An 18,677-nucleotide genomic window follows, 5' to 3' on the forward strand; every position below is an offset into this window, starting at 1 on the left:
TACTCTGTGTATACTATCTGTGTAGCTGTGTATTCTCTGTGTGTACTCTGTGTAGCTGTGTATTCTCTGTGTGTACTCTGTGTGTACTCTTTGTAGCTGTGTATTCTCTGTGTATATTCTGTGTGTACTCTGTGTGGCAGTGTATACTCTGTGTATACTCTGTGTAGCTGTGTATACTCTGTGTATTCTCTGTGTGTACTCTGTGTGTACTCTGTGTGGCTGTGTATACTCTGTGTATTCTCTGTGTGTACTCTGTGTGTACTCTGTGTGTACTCTGTGTGGCTGTGTATACTCTGTGTATACTCTGTGTATACTGTCTATGTAGCTGTGTGTACTCTGTGTGGCAGTGTATACTCTGTGTATACTCTGTGTAGCTGTGTGTACTCTGTGTGTACTCTTTGTATACTATCTATGTAGCTGTGTGTACTCTGTGTATACTCTGTGTAGCTGTGTGTACTCTGTGTATACTATCTGTGTAGCTGTGTATTCTCTGTGTGTACTCTGTGTATACTATCTGTGTAGCTGTGTATTCTCTGTGTGTACTCTGTGTGTACTCTGTGTAGCTGTGTATTCTCTGTGTATTCTCTGTGTGTACTCTGTGTGTACTCTGTGTAGCTGTGTATTCTCTGTGTGTACTCTGTGTGTACTCTTTGTAGCTGTGTATTCTCTGTGTATACTCTGTGTGTACTCTGTGTGTACTCTGTGTAGCTGTGTATTCTCTGTGTGTACTCTGTGTGTACTCTTTGTAGCTGTGTATTCTCTGTGTATACTCTGTGTGTACTCTGTGTGTACTCTGTGTAGCTGTGTATTCTCTGTGTGTACTCTGTGTGTACTCTTTGTAGCTGTGTATACTCTGTGTATTCTCTGTGTGTACTCTGTCTGTACTCTGTGTAGCTTTGTATAATCTGTGTATACTCTGTGTATACTCTGTCTGTACTCTGTGTAGCTGTGTGTACTCTGTGTATACTATCTGTGTAGCTGTGTGTACTCTGTGTGTACTCTGTGTGTACTCTGTGTAGCTGTGTATTCTCTGTGTATACTATCTGTGTAGCTGTGTGTACTCTGTGTAGCTGTGTATTCTCTGTGTGTACTCTGTGTAGCTGTGTATTCTCTGTGTGTACTCTGTGTATACTATCTGTGTAGCTGTGTATTCCCTGTGTGTACTCTGTGTAGCTGTGTATTCTCTGTGTGTACTCTATTCTCTGTGTATGTATTTTCTGTTGAATTAACTGATTAATCAACTAATTGATTCATCTTTAACAAAACCAAACCTGAACTTGGTGAAACCTGTTTTCTGATGTCAAATTGTGTGTGTGTGTGTGTGTGTGTGTATATATCTGTTTGTGTGTGTATACATATATATATATGTATATATATATATATATATCTGTATGTGTGTGTGCGCGTGCGTGGGTGCGTGTATATATATATCTGTGTGTGTGTGTGTGTGTGTATATATATATCTGTGTGTGTGTGTGTGTGTGCGCATGTGTGTATATATCTGTGTGTGCGTGCGTGTCTCCAGGGCTTAATGTCGGTATCTAAATTCATGTGCGCTGGCGTGGCGGCGGCGGCGGGCGGATCACAGGCGGATTGTGTTGGATTTGAGCTGAAGCCTCTTTAATCATCGTAACACCGTCATTAATATTCATGCAGTCAGCTGGAACACCCCACACTCACTGCACCAAACTTTCTGCACAAAATGTATTAAATACAGCTTAAAAAATTAATGGACTTTAGTTTATATTACATGAAGAAGAACAGGGGAGGAGGGGGGGGGGGCAACCCTCCCCTGCCCCCCCTCCTCTCCTCATTGGTTGGTGCAGATTGGTCCTCTGATTGGCCTTTGTATTTTCCCTTTTTTCCGCAGATTTTTCCATCTTTGACGAGACTTCAAAGCGAGCGTGAGGCATGAACGGTCATTTAGAAGGATTTAAGCACATTATCACATCTGTAATTGTACATGAATAATAAGAAGAGCCGCCGGCTCAATTAGCTCTGAGTCCACAAGGAGATCGGGCAGGGGGGTGGGGGGGGTTGGGTGGACAGAGGACGGCAGGAAATGAGAAAAGTTTCAAAGTGAGGACGCTCAAAAAGAAATTCTTCAATAAGTATAATCCACCAGAACCAGAACCAGAACCAGGACCAGAACCAAACCGCATCACAGTTTGAACGATGCGTTTGCTTGTTTCTGCACAGAATTGGATTTCTCAGTTTCTTCTTGTCCTGAGTCTCAGGTGTGATCACAGGTAAACCGACTCGGGAGTTCCAGACACATCAACATTAACTGATCTGCTCGTTAACGCCCGACGTTCCTGCTCGAGCTGCAGGCTGTGATTGACCTGATTAATAATCAATATTCAAAACAGACAGGAAACAGATGCGTGAACTCACTAAACCAACAGACTGAAGTCACAGCTCATAAGACTGTATGAAAAATATGGATCAATAAGTGGAAATCAGAACAGTATTGATTATTCTGCTGTGGAATTGTTCAGTTCAGAGATTAGAAACAGCTAATGGACCAGAGCCAGGATCCACTTTAGGTGACACTTCTGTACGGTTCTTCTGTAAGTCTTCGAGAGCTCGGGCAGGTTTCTCGTCTGGAACCAGATTGGGTCATGTCCTGTAGGGCCGATCAGGAAGTCATTGATCACTGATGTGCTGATCAGGAGCGGCGCTGCTTTGGACGGTCAGGATCAGAAATGCTTCCTCCTTGTACTTTCACTGGTTTTAGGATCCAGCTGAAGCTTTGTTTGAAGGATTTCTTGGACTTCCTGTCCTACTTCAGATCCGGTCAGACCCAGGGCCATAATGTAGTGTCCTCTGTTCTTATTTGGGAGGTTGTCCGGCGTCTCCAGCGATGAGACGTGTTGCTTTGGAGACAAGCGGCTGTCCATCAATGAATCAACGTGAAACGATGAGTGTGACTCGTCCTCGTTATACTCCACAGGAAGTCCTCTTCCATGCCTCTGTCTGTGATGTTTCCTGTCTGTGTCCCGCTCAGCTGTTACTTCAGGACCTTTAACAGGTGTTGACCATATCTGGAGCCTGATGTTCTCTGTCCCCCTCCGCCTCTTACTGACCTCTGACCTCTGCTCTCTGAGCTTTCAACTGGTGGAGCTGAAACTATTAGTCCATTCATCAGTTAGCCATCAACAGAAGACCACATTTGAGAGCTGATCCCAGGACACGTTCCATATAGAGCAGCTCAGGACCAGAGTCTTCATCTACTGAGACCCAACAGTTCCCCCGTCAGGAAACTCTTGTTTTATGAAGACGTCATGATGGACTAATAGAGACATTTATTTTGGATTATTATGAGAAAACAATCAAGTCACTTCTTTTACATTTACACCCTGTTTTTTACCTGTCGGTCCATGTTGTTCTTACTTCCTGCAGAGGGCAGACTGCTGCTTCACACACACCTTCCTGTCTCTGACACACACACACACACACACACACACACACACACACACACACTGTCAGGGTGATAATTGCTCAGAGTGTCTGAGTGATCTCTGTGTGTTTTGTTGCTTACTTTTGACTTAATGAGCGTTTAACGTGATTCCCGCCTCCGTTTTAATTATACCTGAGCAACTTTGCTCTGATTGGTGGTTTCTTTAACAAGAGCCATTAACCATCCTTAACGAGGCCATAACGAGATATTAAAGCCGTGTTTGTTCTGCAGATGAGCTGCACGTGACGACAGCTCGACGTGACGACAGGATTACTGCTCGCTAATGATTGATAAAGACAGAGAGACAGGTGCACAGACAGACAGACAGACAGACAGACAGACAGACAGACAGACAAGTTGTGTGACACTTCTTGTCTCTAACAGGTAACAGTTTTGTTTTTATCTTTTCAGCTAATCCCAGAGTGAACGTGGAGCTACGACAGCGTCTGCCGTCACCTGCATCGCAGCACCTCTGCAGCCCCGACAGGTAAAACATGTCTGACAGCGTGACGTCCATTAGAGGCAGACAGAACGAACAAGAGCTGAACAGGGACTGTCTGTCCTGAGGGGGGCGCTAAAACAACGTCAGTAAAATGTGAAGGGTTCATCTTCTGAGGAGCAGAGTTCCTGTTCCTGTGATGATTCTTCATTTCATGTGGTTTACAGATCTGGGGTCAGCCTGAGTCTGGACCACACTGACTGTCCACAGGGTAAGCTCCATCATCTCATTCATCCCCCCCATTAACCCGTCCAACCGTCATCCATTCATCCCCCCCATTAACCCGTCCAACCGTCATCCATTCACCCCCCCCATTAACCTGTCTGACCGTCATTCATTCATCCATAGCCAGATCCATGTGTTCATTTCTACAGTAATAAGTGTCATAATGCTGCAGCAGAGTTTCTGTCTATGAGGACCACGTGGTCCACGTGGACCATGTGGACTACATGGACCACATGGACTACGTGGACCGTGTGGTGTTCTCAGTGTTTATTAAGGACACAATAAATACAAAGAGTCAGAATACAGCAGCAGGAAGTGTAGAGAGGAGGGTTGTGGGCAGTGGAAGAGCTGAGCTGAACCCACTGCTGGGGCTGCTCAGTTGCCCCCACGTTACGGCGGTCGTGGTCAAAGACGGTAGAACTGCCCCGTTAATAAAGAGGTCTGCGATTCTGCGTCACCTCGCAGTCACCTGCCACTCGACTGTATGAGGACGACTCGTGATGGACGAGCGACGTCACAAAGTAAAACTCATTTTCTGTCCTGAATCGTCCTCGTCAGCATCCAGACTCTGACGTCACAGCTTCGTCCTCTTATTCAATGACCCCCCCATGTGAGACTGATATCTTATCTTATCTTATCTTGTCGTATCCGTGGTACATCTGGAAGTGCTGAGTACTGTCTCTCCGTCTGTCTGTCTGTCTGCCCGTCTCCCTTCAGCCCGTCCACACCTCCAGGAGCTTCTGACCTCCTCCTCCCCCTCGCCTCGGACCCACAGGGGGTCTTTTTCTCCTGTCTCGCTGTTGTCATCCAGGCCTCCAGGAGGTGTCGGGGAGATGGAGGTGGACCCTCCCCCCAGCTGTGGCTCGTCTCCTTGTGCAGAGACCAGTGAAGACAGTCCTGATGGAGGAAGAGCGTCCAGAGGTCCTGGTAGTCCCACGATCAGAAGACACCTGGTCAGCACTGACAACAGGTGAGAGTACTACTATTAATGCTTCCACTACTACAATAACCACTATTACTACTGCACTAACTACTGTTCCTTCTACTACTACCACTGTAACTCCCAGTTCTCTGAGGAGCTGAAACAGAAATGAGTTTGAGTTTATGACTCGAACTGTGATCAAAGGAGTTAATGTCAGTTCAGTGAAGGTGCTGAAAGGAGTCAAAGCGTCCGATGGTGAAACTGAAAGGAGCTGAAGTGTCCGTCACAGTGAAGCTGCTGCTGCTTTTAACAAACTACATGAATTGATGTCTCGAGCAGGGTTGAGCTGAAATAAAACATCTCACCTTGAAAACAAATACAACAAGCTATAGATCATTGAAACTTTAAATACTAACTTTATCGATATTAGACATTCTGTAACCTTCTTCAGACTTCAAAGCTTCCCCACAGTGAGGAGATTTATTAAAGTTTATTGGTTTTCATTAACTTTAACCTTCTTTAGATTCTTTCATTCACTGGGTTTTTGTGTCTTTTGTGTCTTTTTGATGCATTTTCAGATGAAATTTGTGGAGCAGTTTGAGTTGCATCACTGTATAAATTGTGACCTGTTAAATTTAGATTTGATTTGATTAGTTGAAGCGTTAGAGAGGGAGACAGAAATAGAAAGATAGTAAAAGCAATCGAGGCGGGAAGAGAGGGAAGTTGATTAGAAGCGGCTCATGTTATAAAGTCAGAAGCAGTCAATTACAGAAGACAGTGTCAGCCATATTCCAGTGTCTTATTTACCCGCTTTATTACGCTAAGAAGCAGTCTGACCTTTAAGGTAATATGAGAGAATTACAGGCGAACATCAGTCGCTGCTTATTAAAGCAACGCCTCATAACCTGCTGCCTTCATCTCTCTGCCTCACATCTGATAATGTGAGGTTAAAACACCTGACCTGACTACACACAGGTGAAACTCTAATGAAACGCTCGCTGAGATGATGTCAGCGAAGTCCTGACCAATCACAGCCTCGCTGACCACCGGCTGGCCTGCTGTGCAGATGAAGCTGTGAATCTGGAAACGTCTTCTTCACCTCAGAGACTGTATTTAGTATTTAGCTCTGGTTCCTCTTTGTTTCCTGTGGTAATTACACCCTTCACACCTGCGTGGAGGTCACTCATCACTTCGTATTTGAAGTAGAATTTGGTGTTCAACCTTCACATCCAAAGATGTATCTTTGAGTATATTACAGTTGTTTTAAGTGAAACTTGTCTCCTCCAGCTCTCGTCCGGAGCTCATCGTTGGTCCAGTTCACGGTTTTGATCGAGACAAAAATATCTCGTTTCTGCTGAGGGAGCTCGACGCTCTGAGAGACGTCAACAAGAAGGTAAATGTACACACTCGCATACAGTATGTATGCTGTATATACACACACACACACACTGATATACACACACATAGTACATATGCTGTATATACACACACAGTGTGTATGCTGTATACACACACACATATACTGGATACACACATACACACAGTGCGTATGCTGTATATACACACACACACACACACACACACACACATATACTGGATACACACACACACATATACTGGATACACACACACACACAGTGCGTATGCTGTATATATACACACACACATACATATACTGGATACACACACAGTGTGTATGCTGTATACACACACACATATACTGGATACACACACACATATACTGGATACACACACAGTGTGTATGCTGTATACACACACACATATACTGGATACACACATACACACAGTGCGTATGCTTTATATACACACACACACACACATATACTGGATACACACACACATATACTGGATACACACACACACACAGTGCGTATACCGTAGACACACACACACACACATATACTGGATACACACATACACAGAGTGCGTATGCTGTTTACACACATAGTATATATGCTGCATATACACACACATATATATACTATATACACACATCGGCATATATATGTGTGTACACACACACACACACACTAACATCTGGCTGTGTTTCAGCTGCTGGATCAGCTGGTCCAGAAGGAGAAGGAGCTCCAAAGCAGGGAGGTGGAGGAGGAGCTGAGGGAGGAGCAGAGGGAGGCCCGCGGCTGGGAGAGACCTGCAGGTGAGGGGGGGGGGGTATGTTAGAGTTTACTCTCTTCTTAATCAGATCTGATCTAACCTCGACTTCTTAAATATTTGAATATTTATCATGCACATAGTTTAATACCAACACACACACACACACACACACACACACAGTAATTAAAACAACAGCAGTGGTAACGAGGTGACAGTTAACAAGCAGCTGTTAGTTTAACAGAACACTGTGTGTGTGTTTGATTTGTGATCACATGTAATATTGATTTAACTGAGCTGTGTGCATGTGTGTGTGTGTGTGTGTGTGTGTGTCAGTTTAATCCAACAGGATTATCACAGAAACAGAAAGTTTCCATCCAAATTTAATTTCATTTAGTGTAAGTTTGTGTCTCTAAAAACATTAATTACAGAAACATGACCAGAAAAACATGTTGTCATTGTTGAGAAATAAAATCAGCTCAGTTCAGAGTCATCAAAAGGAAACAATTAAACTGTGCAAAAATATCACACAGTCCCACGTTAGCTGTGTGTGTGTGTGTGTGTGTGTGTGTGTGTGTGTGTGTGTGTGTGTGTGTTCATTCGTTCGTAATGGGCACAAAACACAACCCATAATGTAAATCATTAAATTTTAGGGCGAAGACTCGGGTTTAGGTTAGAGTAAGTCTGTAAGTCTGTGTAACGTCCCCAAAAGTGATGGAAGTCTAACATAGAGACACACACTCAGAGACACACAGATACACACAGAGAGACACACACTCAGAGACACACACTCACAGAGACACAGAGACGCAGCCTCAGAGACACACACATTCAGGACACAGACACACACAAACACACACGCGCACACACACACAGTCTCAGCTGATTGGATGATCAGTCTAAAGAGACAGAAGCTGGTTGATGTTTTTACTGAATTCATCCTGAAACTAATGTCTCCTCCTCTTCCCTCCTTTTCTCCTTGTCCCCTTCTCTCCACCTCTTCTCTCCACCTTTTCCATGCTCTTCTCCTCCTGGTCTCCTCTCATCCTTGTCTATTTATTTCCTTCTCTTCTCATTTCCTTGTCTCCTTGTCTCCTTGTCTTCTCAGCTGTCTTGGAGGAGGTGTTAGCTGCTCAGAAGGACAGAGATCAGGCTCTGATGTCACGACTCCTGCTGGCCAATGAGGAGAGAGACGAGGCTGTGCTTCGTGCACGCCAACTACAGCAGGCCTCTGAGTATGCCGCACACACCTACACACAAACTGTGTGTGTGTCAGTCAGTGTGTGCGTGTGTGTGTGTGTGTGAGTCAGTATGTATATGTGAGTCAGTATGTGTGTGCGTGTGTGTGTGCGTGTGTGAGAGTCTGTGTATATGTGAGTGAGTGTGTGTGTGTTTGAGTCGGTATGTGTGTGTGAGTCTCAGTGTGTTTGAGTCAGTGTGTTTGTGTGTGTGTGTGTGAGTGAGTCAGTGTGTGTGTGTGTGTGTTTGAGTCTCAGTGTGTGTGTGTGTATATGTGAGTCAGTGTGTGTGTGTGTTTGAGCCTCAGTGTTTGAGTCTCAGTGTGTTTGAGTCGGTGTGTGTGTGTTTGAGTCTCAGTGTGTGTGTGTTTGAGTCTGAGTGTTTGAGTCTCAGTGTGTTTGAGTCTCAGTGTTTGAGTCTCAGTGTTTGAGTCTCAGTGTGTTTGAGTCTCAGTGTTTGAGTCTCAGTGTATTTGAGTATCAGTGTTTGAGTCTCAGTGTTTGAGTCTCAGTGTATTTGAGTCTCAGTGTTTGAGTCTCAGTGTTTGAGTCTCAGAGTGTTTGAGTCTCAGTGTTTGAGTCTCAGTGTGTTTGAGTCTCATTGTTTGAGTCTGTGTTTGAGTCTCAGTGTGTTTGAATCAGTGTGTTTGAGTCTCAGTGTGTTTGAGTCTGAGTGTTTGAGTCAGTGTGTGTGTTTGAGTGAGTGTTTGAGTCTCAGTGTGTTTGAGTCTGAGTGTTTGAGTCTCAGTGTGTTTGAGTCTGAGTGTTTGAGTCTCAGTGTGTTTGAATCTCAGTGTTTGAGTCTCAGTGTGTGTGTTTGAATCAGTGTGTGTGTTTGAGTCAGTGTGTTTGAATCAGTGTGTGTGTTTGAGTCTCAGTGTGTTTGAGTCTCAGTGTGTTTGAATCAGTGTGTGTGTTTGAATCAGTGTGTGTGTTTGAGTCAGTGTGTTTGAATCAGTGTGTGTGTTTGAGTCTCAGTGTGTTTGAGTCTCAGTGTGTTTGAATCAGTGTGTGTGTTTGAATCAGTGTGTTTGAATCAGTGTGTGTGTTTGAGTCTCAGTGTGTTTGAGTCTCAGTGTGTTTGAATCAGTGTGTGTGTTTGAGTCTCAGTGTGTTTGAGTCTCAGTGTGTTTGAATCAGTGTGTTTGAGTCTCAGTGTGTTTAAGTCTCAGTGTGTTTGAATCAGTGTGTGTGTTTGAGTCTCAGTGTTTGAGTCTCAGTGTGTTTGAGTCTGAGTGTTTGAGTCTCAGTGTGTTTGAGTCTCAGTGTTTGAGTCTCAGTGTGTTTGAGTCTCAGTGTTTGACTCTCAGTGTTTGAGTCTCAGTGTGTTTGAGTCTCAGTGTTTGAGTCTCAGTGTGTTTGAATCAGTGTGTGTGTTTGAGTCTCAGTGTTTGAGTCTCAGTGTGTTTGAGTCTCAGTGTTTGAGTCTCAGTGTTTGAGTCTCAGTGTTTTAGTCTCAGAGTGTTTGAGTCTCAGAGTGTTTGAGTCTCAGTGTTTGAGTCTCAGTGTGTTTGAGTCAGTGTGTTTGAGTCTCAGTGTGTTTGAGTCTGAGTGCTTGAGTCTCAGTGTGTTTGATTCTCAGAGTGTTTGAGTCTCAGAGTGTTTGATTCTCAGTGTGTTTGATTCTCAGAGTGTTTGAGTCTCAGTGTGTTTGATTCTCAGAGTGTTTGAGTCTCAGTGTGTTTGAGTCTCAGTGTGTTTGAGTCAGTGTGTTTGAATCAGTGTGTTTGAATCAGTGTGTGTGCTCAGAATCTAAACACAACATCTGGATTTCAGAGTCATTACTAACAGCTGTGAGTGTGATGTCAGCCTTTTCGTCCTGATTGATAACCTCTGATGATCATGTGGATCATCAGAGACATTGAGGAGACACAGAGCAGGTTTCAACATGGTGATTCACATCTTTACTGTGTTTATATACAGCAGGAAAACAACCAACTACTTCTCTTTCTCACGCTCTACTCCTCCTCGTCCCGTCCTCCTCCTCTGCTCCTCCTCCCCCCTCTTCTCCTCTTCATTATTCACCTCCTCAGTCTCGTTAAGAGCTGTGAAACGAGCTCTCGTCCTCCTCGAGGAGCCTCCAAATAGACCAGAAAATCTAATTACAGATAATACCCCTCCCCCTCCCCCTCCCTCTACCTCCCCCTGTCCTCCAGCACCCCCCCACCCCCCAGCTTCCCACCCCCAGGATGAGAGGGTAATTGATATTGGAGGCCACAATCCTCTTTATGAGGTACAGAATATGGAGGAGCATGTTCCATCTGTCAGAACTGGAAAAGAGTGTGTGTGTGTGTGTGTGTGTGTGTGTGTGTGTGTGTGTGTGTGTCTGTCTGTGTGTGTGTGTGTGTGTCTGTGTGTGTGTGTGTGTGTGTGTGTGTGTGTGTTTGTGTGTGTGTGTGTGTCTATGTGTGTGTGTCTGTGTGTCTGTGTGTGTTTTCCTAATGGAAGGGGCGGCCTGTAACATCTTTGTAAACGTGTGTGTGTGTGTGTGTGTGTCCGTCTGTCTGTCTGTCTGTCTGTCTGTCTGTGTGTGTGTGTGTGTGTGTGTGTGTGTGTGTGTGTCTGTGTGGGTGTTTAAAATGATGTTTGTACAGAAACATCAGTAAAAGGTGATCTCAGGTGATCACAGGTGATCACAGGTGATCACAGAGATGTCAGGTTTCCATCAGACACAGTAAAGCAGCAGCCGTCTGTCTGAGGGTTTGTGTTTAGGGCTGTACGTAGTTTAGTTACCCAGTTACACTACAGTTACAGTTATTACTTGTGTATTCTAATAGAGGTCATGATATTCTAACAGTTGATTAAGACTTTACTAACCCCCACCTGGGGATATTCAGGTGTTACAGGCAGCAGCAATAGCAACAGAATAGAGAAATACAAAATAAAAGCTGACTTTATACATGTACATTTTATACAAAGGAGTATATGTAAAAAATAAAATAAAAATAATCTGCCAATCATTCTGTAGAATGTCACAGCTTCTACTCAAAGTGCAGACGGTGAGTTCAGGTAAAGTGACTTCAGCAGTTTTGCTGTTGCACAGTCATAAATGTGTATGTGTCCCAGTTGAATACCAGTATGTATTGATTGGTAGAGTACTCTGTGACAGTGTAAAAAGTATATTGCACATATTATTACTATGACGCTGTCACTGTGTGTGTGTTGCACAAGTTAATCTGTGTGTGATAAAAACCAGTCAGGCAACGCTGGACAGCTGATGGGATGAAGGACCTGTGGTGGCCTTCCTTCTTACAGGGTGGATACAGCAGTCTGTTACTGAGGGCCCCCACTGTGTCCTGCAGGGGGTGGAGGGGTTGTCAGTGATAGTGACTCACAACCTTTACAGAAACGCTCCAAAGACAGATTTCCCCATGAAGCTCTCAGATTATTGAATTTGAATCTTTGTTGTGTGTCCACAGACGTACAGAAAAACAACAAATACAGAACATTGTTTTCTTTTCTTTCACATTAATCCTGTTTTTAATCCAGATTAATCTGGAGACACATCGGATCCTGATTCCAGGTGGTGAACCTGTAAGAGGATGCTTAAACCAGGTGTACCGTACATAATGTAAGGCAAAGAAAGCGTCCCTCATGCCTGTCTGTATGTTCATCATGCAGGTTTGTCGGTGGGTCTTCACTGACCCCCCCCCCCTGCTCATCTGAAATAATCAGTCTGACAGGTGAAACTTTTCCAAACTGGTGAATGAAGACTTTACTCTCACTGGGATCATTTGATCCCATTGACGGCTGCTGTCTCTGAGTTTCTGTTGAGCGGAAGCGTGTGTGGGAGCGTTAATGACGACTGCGGAGCGAGCCGAGCCGAGCCGGGCTGAGCCGGGCTGGATGGGCTGTAAGCAGGGTGTTAGAGGAGCTTTATTGGAGGCGGCCAGTCTTTCATTACCTGCTGTTCCCTGCAGAGCGGAGCCGCCTCGGCCACCTTATTACAGTTTATTACCGAAAAACAGCAGCGGGCTAAATGAAAAGAGCTTCCCAGGAGGAGAGGCGGGAGATCAGCTAGTTACCAGCTCCACGTCCGCCATCGCGGCTGCCGAGCGGAGCGGAGCGGCTGCCGAGCGGAGCGGAGCGCTCACTCGGCCGACGCCCTCGCAGATTTACAGTGATTTTAAAATGATGGAGAGTTTCATGTGGACTTCAGGGACGAAAGGACAAAATTACTACACAGCTGCTGCAGTCCAACAAGCTGCTGCAAAGGTCCAGCTTTAATTTGTTCAGCCCAGCAACACTTGGGGGGGTGGGGGGGTCTGTAGAGCAGAAATCACCCCATGTTCCTCAATTACTAATGCAAATTTCTTAAATTATATGAACTGTGATGATAAACATGATGTCAGCTGACAAACTAACGGCTGGTTCTGGAAATAGTTTGTGCTTTGACTCACAACAAGACACACAGGACGAGGTCAGACTGCAGGGGCCACCGGAAGGGTCTGGGTCTGGGCCAGTTCCACCTCGCCTGGTTGATAATCCAGTTTCTGAATGTTTTACAGTGTAGTTACTGCAGGGCTCTGTGTTTGCTGCACGGCCTCGAGGTCACTGATCCTGCAGATACCTGTCGGGGGGTTTTGGGCGGGGCTGTAGGTGGAGTTCCGGTGTGATCAGTGGTTTTTATTTAGGTCTCTTTCTGGTGTTTTTTCACCAGATATTCAGAAACGCTGTTATAAAAACACAAATGTACATGCAGGTCCTGGATGATGAACACTGAAACTACCTGAACGCTCTGTTTCTCTTCAGGTTGGAGCATTTTCACCTGGAGGACTCTGACATGGTAAAACACTCAGTGCCAACAGTTCGGTTGTTGTTCGAGGTCTAAACTCGTATAATCAATCGGATCAATGTTCCCTCTGTGTTTTTATTGGTCAGGACGTCGACGAGCTCCTTCGGTGTGTTTGTGACGCCGACTCCGTCCAGGAAGTTGAGCAGTTCGGTTCAGTTCTGGTTCAGCGTGTGCGATTGGCGAGGCGACGGAGAAACGACATCACGGCTCAGGAGATGAAGGCTGTGATGGAGGAGAGAGATGGCTCTGTAGCCAAGGTGAGTGCTCACCTGTCCGTTTACCTGTCTGGGACACACTCTTAGTTTCCTCAGCGTGGTCGTCATGGATACTCTGACTCGTAGTCCAAAGACGTCAATATGATGCAACCAAACATGATAAAAAAGTGTTTTCTACATAATGAAGTGGGGGAACCAGGTTCAGATCAGATAAAACCTCACTTATCCCCTGCTGGGGAAATTTGGGCATTACAGCAGCACGTGAAAGCAGTGGGAAGAAAAAATAGCAGCAGAGAAAGAATTAAAAAAAAAAATGAAATACAAAATAAAGTAGACTTTATACTGTATTTGTACATATTATACAAGCAAAATAAATGTTTGACTATTTAAAGAAAAAATATATAGAAAATACGTTTTGCCCCAATAACTGGAAAAAAACAATGTATGCTGCCTTCAGATTAAAAATAATAATAAATAGAATAAATAGTGGTAATACTATTACACAGTATAATAAAATATAAAAAAAGCAGTCAAAAATGTGTAATATGGCACAAAATGTAAGGATACGAGGATGTGAGAGGATATGTTTGCATAAATGATGAGAAAAAACTACAGATTATTTGTCAAACAGCATCATCATGTTCAGTGGTGCCAGAGTTTAATAATCTGACAGCTGATTGGATGAAGGACCTGTGGCAGCCTTCCTTCATACAGGGTGGATGCAGCAGTCTGTTACTGAAGGAGCTGCTGAGGGCCCCCACTGTGTCCTGCAGGGGGTGGGAGGGGTTGTCCATGATTAACCACCAAGTCAGACCAACCAGAACCAGAGGCACCAGATTCAGGAGGTCCTTCAGAGATCAGGTTGATGGTCCCAGTGGTTGAGGCAGTCCTGCAGCGTATTTTCAGACCAGGTTCAGCTGCCCTGTAGACCACACCTGACATCGTTAACCCCCCCCCCCCATTGAATCATTCGGACAAATCCTTCATAATTATTAGTATATTACAGTTGTTCAATTAGAAGAGCAGAGCCACGTAACTTGTGTTGTTGCATCAGACCCATTACCTGTGCAGGTGTCACCAGGTCCTCCCTGGGGTGATTTTCAGTTCAGATTTTAGTCAGTAGTGTAGAACTGAATCCTGCGCCCTTTGTCTTCACATCAAGTCCAAATGGAGACGTTGCCTTGACTCACTGAGCCGATGAAGTGAAACGAGACTAACTGGTGAGGATGCTCAGGCAGAACTGAGGTGAGGTTAGTTAGTTAGTTTATCATCGGTCGAAGGAGCAGACGAGGATCTGATGGTATCACAGAGGAGTCAGATGTTTGACAGATGGATCGGTGACAGCCGTCATGATGAAGCCTGACCGAATGCAGGTGAAGCTGTGGTCAGTGATAAAGGACAGGTATCAGGTGTGTCGACTGATGAGCCATACAGATGAGCAGGCACAGCACAGGATCAGATTCTCGGCAGGTGATATGAAAAACGCTCCTTTTAAATAGATTCAGCTACATTAACTCATTCAGGTGTAGCGGCAATGACCTAAAGCTTACAATGACCTGGATGAATGAGAATATTCACAGGCATTTATTGATCCCTGCAGGGAAATTCATTCTTTGCATCTAAGCCAGCCTAAGTATTAGTACCAAGTCCAGCTTTAAGTCAGTTTCTCCAGGACACTGACCGAGATTTAATCTAACATATATGTTTGATGGTGGAAGAACTCCACACCAACAAGGAGAACTCCACGCAGCAACCCCTGGCCTGCTGTGAGGCCCCTGAGCTAGCCACTGAGCTAACCAAGAGCTAGCCACTGAGCTAACCAAGAGCTAACCACAGAGCTAACCAAGAGCTAACCACTGAGCTAACCCCTGAGCTAACCAAGAGCTAACCCCTGAGCTAACCAGGAGCTAACCACAGAGCTAACCAAGAGTTAGCCACTGAGCTAACCAAGAGCTAGCCAGGAGCTAACCACAGAGCTAACCAGGAGCTAACCACAGAGCTAACCCCTGAGCTAACCAAGAGCTAACCAAGAGCTAACCAGGAACTAACCACAGAGCTAACCAGGAGCTAACCACAGAGCTAGCCACTGAGATAACCAGGAGGTAACCACTGAGCTAACCAAGAGCTAGCCACTGAGCTAGCCACTGAGCTAGCCACTGAGCTAACCAGGAGCTAACCACAGAGCTAACCAGGAGCTAGCCCCTGAGCTAACCAAGAGCTAACCAGGAGGTAACCAGGAGCTAACCACAGAGCTTACCAAGAGCTAACCACTGAGCTAACCACAGAGCGCAACCCCTGAGCTAACCAAGAGCTAACCAGGAGCTAACCACAGAGCTAACCAGGAGCTAACCACAGAGCTAGCCACTGAGATAACCAGGAGCTAACCACTGAGCTAACCAAGAGCTAACCAGGAGCTAACCAAGAGCTACCACTGAGCTAACCAAGAGCTTACCAGGAGCTAACCACAGAGCTAACCAAGAGCTTACCAGGAGCTAACCACAGAGCTAACCAGGAGCTAACCACTGAGCTAGCCACTGAGATAACCAGGAGCTAACCACTGAGCTAACCAAGAGCTAACCACAGAGCTAACCAGGAGCTAGCCACTGAGCTAACCAGGAGCTAACCACAGAGCTAACCATTCAGTGCAGTTATCTTCAAATTAGCTCGATAGTTTTCAGGAATCTTTGCGAGTTTGAACACGAAAGGCATGAAATGGATTTCATTATTTTCATCGGTCTGTTTTGTTTCCTGCTCTGAGCTCTAAGAGTCTTTACACTGAGGATGAAGACACGATCTGATTCTATGCTTGTTGTCTGAGAAAATAGTTTTTACCGATCAGTAAAAACACCAGCTCTAAGTTGTCCGTTTAACCCGGTTGGTGTGGCGCAGCGAGGCGCTCGGCGTGGCATGGCGTGGAGCATCGGTCGGGTTACGGAGGCCCCGGTGGCCCACACCTCAAATATCCGCGGTTTGAATGTGAACGTGAATATTTTGAATGGTGTGACAACAAAGCGGTGCGGAGACAAATATTGACCAGATTGAGTCGACCTGACGAAGCTGACGTGAGGCTGATGTTTGCTGAACACCTGTTTGTCTGCTCAGGTGTGTGTGTGGGGACAGTACTCTCATGTGGCCTTGAAATGTGTGTGTGCGTTATTTGAATGTAATCTCTCTGCTGAATATTTGCTTATGGAGACACAGATATTTAAATCAGACAGACGGACGCTCTGCAGGTGTGTCTCCTGATCCGAGAACAGCCTCGTTCTTTCACCTGGATGATGTCACCTGAGCCTGACCACACTGAGAAACACTTTCAACTACAGAGTTGAACTTAGTGTTTGATACCAATGTTGTTATTGGAGGGTTTAAAAGAATTTTAGTGGTTTATTTGTCATAAGAACAAAACAGAGATATAGGTTATATATAAAGTATACAGTGTATTACAGTGTATTTCTGTGTGTATATATATATATATATATATATACCTGTGTGTGTGTGTGTGTGTGTGTACAGTATATTCCAGCAGTTCAACACCTCCACTGATGATAATAAACTCTCAGTTAAATGAACACGTGTCTGACAGCATCCAGCAAAACATATAACAGCTGTTGTATCAGACTACAGGTCATCTTACAGGTGTACCTAATAAAGTGGCCGCTGATAGTCCTGATACTTTACGATGATACATTTGCATTACTGCCTTACTTTGACTGGTGTTCAACTGTAGCATCTTAGTAGGAGAATATTAACTGTGAGTAAACATACTGACTGGACTTCTATCTGCCCTGCGTAGTGTCTGCAGGTATTCCTCTCACACAGGCCACGTACACCCCCGACAGCTTTCAGCAATAAGGTGAGGTAGCCTGAGAGGCAACATTCAGGGCGAAAGTCTGATGCTTGTTAAGCTAAAACATATCATTCTTATCAGCATTTATGTCATTTAGGCTTCATGTGCAAATCAGCATTTATATATTAGTTTTGTTTTATAGATAGAGAGATAGATATATCTTCTCTTTTTATTTTCTGGATATAAATACATTTAAAAACACGAAATTGTCAATAAAGGTCTTCTTCTTCATCAGCTCTATGATCCTCATCAGCTCTATGATCCTCATCAGCTGATGGTTAGTTAGTTACTTGTTTTTCACTTTTTAGGACTTTTCCTACATGTAGTTTCAAAATTAGAGATTGAACATTATTATGACCTTTGAAGGAGAAAAGCCCTTTTAAGACGGATTATTTTATTTATTATTTATATGATATATTATTTTAACGCTTGTGTTTTTATATTCTGATGGCGTTCTGTTATTAAGTTGCTTTATATTGTATTTAGTGTTATCAGTCAGATTTATAAAGCAGAGCTATTCTTTCAGGTCTGTGTGGTTCGAACAGTTTTTATATGTTAATCTGTGTTAAAAATCATGATAAAGTGTAAAAAAATAATCAGTAACTGAAGATCATGCTCAGAAGATGATTCAGGAGTTTAAAGTTTGAGGAGGAAAATCCAGATTTCCCTCTTTCTGTCACTTCTCCGGGGACTGATTATTATCGAAGTTCAGTTCACAGAGTTTATTACCAAAACCTGCAGAGTCCTGGATTTATTACCCACAATTCATCTGGATTCATATATCGCTCTCTGTGGGAGGATCGGGCGGGGGGAGGGGGGGGGTGATCTGAGAGAGTAAAACGAGTAGAAATGAAAAAGATGAGAGGTCTGACTGATGGAGGGATGACAGAGAGAGAGAGCAGGGTGATCGAGGGGCGAGACGTGGGGGGTGGAGCTCCCAGCATGCAATGCGGCGGGTGGCAGCTCAGAAGCTCCGCCTCCACATAATGTGCCCGAAACTTTCATGTGTTCCCTCACTGTGGCGGACTGCTGTCACCATGGTAACTGCAGCAGCGCTGCTGTAAACTGGAAACCATGGCAACAGTCGTCATAGGAGCGGGTGAGGGATGGAGCAGAGTGATAAGAGGAAGTGGTACCTTAGAAGTACTGCTCCATCTTCACTTAAAGTGATATTTGTAAAAGGGGGGGGCAGTGTGATCTATCTAGCATTAGCTGGGTGGCTGGCTAGCTAGCTAGCTCTAAATAAGAATCTGGTTCATTAAACCTTAGCAGGACTAACCAATAGTCACCAGCCACTAGACTCACTCAGTGAAGATGCAGTTCACCTGCTAAAGAGATGCTCC

The 18,677-nt window shown here is 44.6% G+C and overlaps 1 protein-coding gene across 2 annotated transcripts in view; it reads left to right on the forward strand.

Annotated features, from left to right (window-relative positions):
• Positions 1 to 18,677, forward strand: part of mipol1 (mirror-image polydactyly 1) — a 51,373-nt gene that overhangs the window by 15,029 nt on the left and 17,667 nt on the right. The window contains exons 3-11 of one of the 2 annotated variants that reach the window (XM_041953411.1): positions 3,872 to 3,947; positions 4,127 to 4,170; positions 4,902 to 5,154; positions 6,394 to 6,499; positions 7,180 to 7,285; positions 8,348 to 8,474; positions 13,230 to 13,263; positions 13,359 to 13,529; positions 17,281 to 17,340. In XM_041953411.1, coding sequence (XP_041809345.1) covers positions 3,872 to 3,947; positions 4,127 to 4,170; positions 4,902 to 5,154; positions 6,394 to 6,499; positions 7,180 to 7,285; positions 8,348 to 8,474; positions 13,230 to 13,263; positions 13,359 to 13,529; positions 17,281 to 17,340 — 977 coding nt within the window. The remainder of the gene's footprint in view (positions 1 to 3,871; positions 3,948 to 4,126; positions 4,171 to 4,901; positions 5,155 to 6,393; positions 6,500 to 7,179; positions 7,286 to 8,347; positions 8,475 to 13,229; positions 13,264 to 13,358; positions 13,530 to 17,280; positions 17,341 to 18,677) is intronic. The other variant, XM_041953410.1, reaches the window with a different exon arrangement.

This window comes from Chelmon rostratus, chromosome 15, assembly GCF_017976325.1.
Source record: "Chelmon rostratus isolate fCheRos1 chromosome 15, fCheRos1.pri, whole genome shotgun sequence".
In the NCBI taxonomy this organism is placed as follows: domain Eukaryota; kingdom Metazoa; phylum Chordata; class Actinopteri; order Chaetodontiformes; family Chaetodontidae; genus Chelmon; species Chelmon rostratus.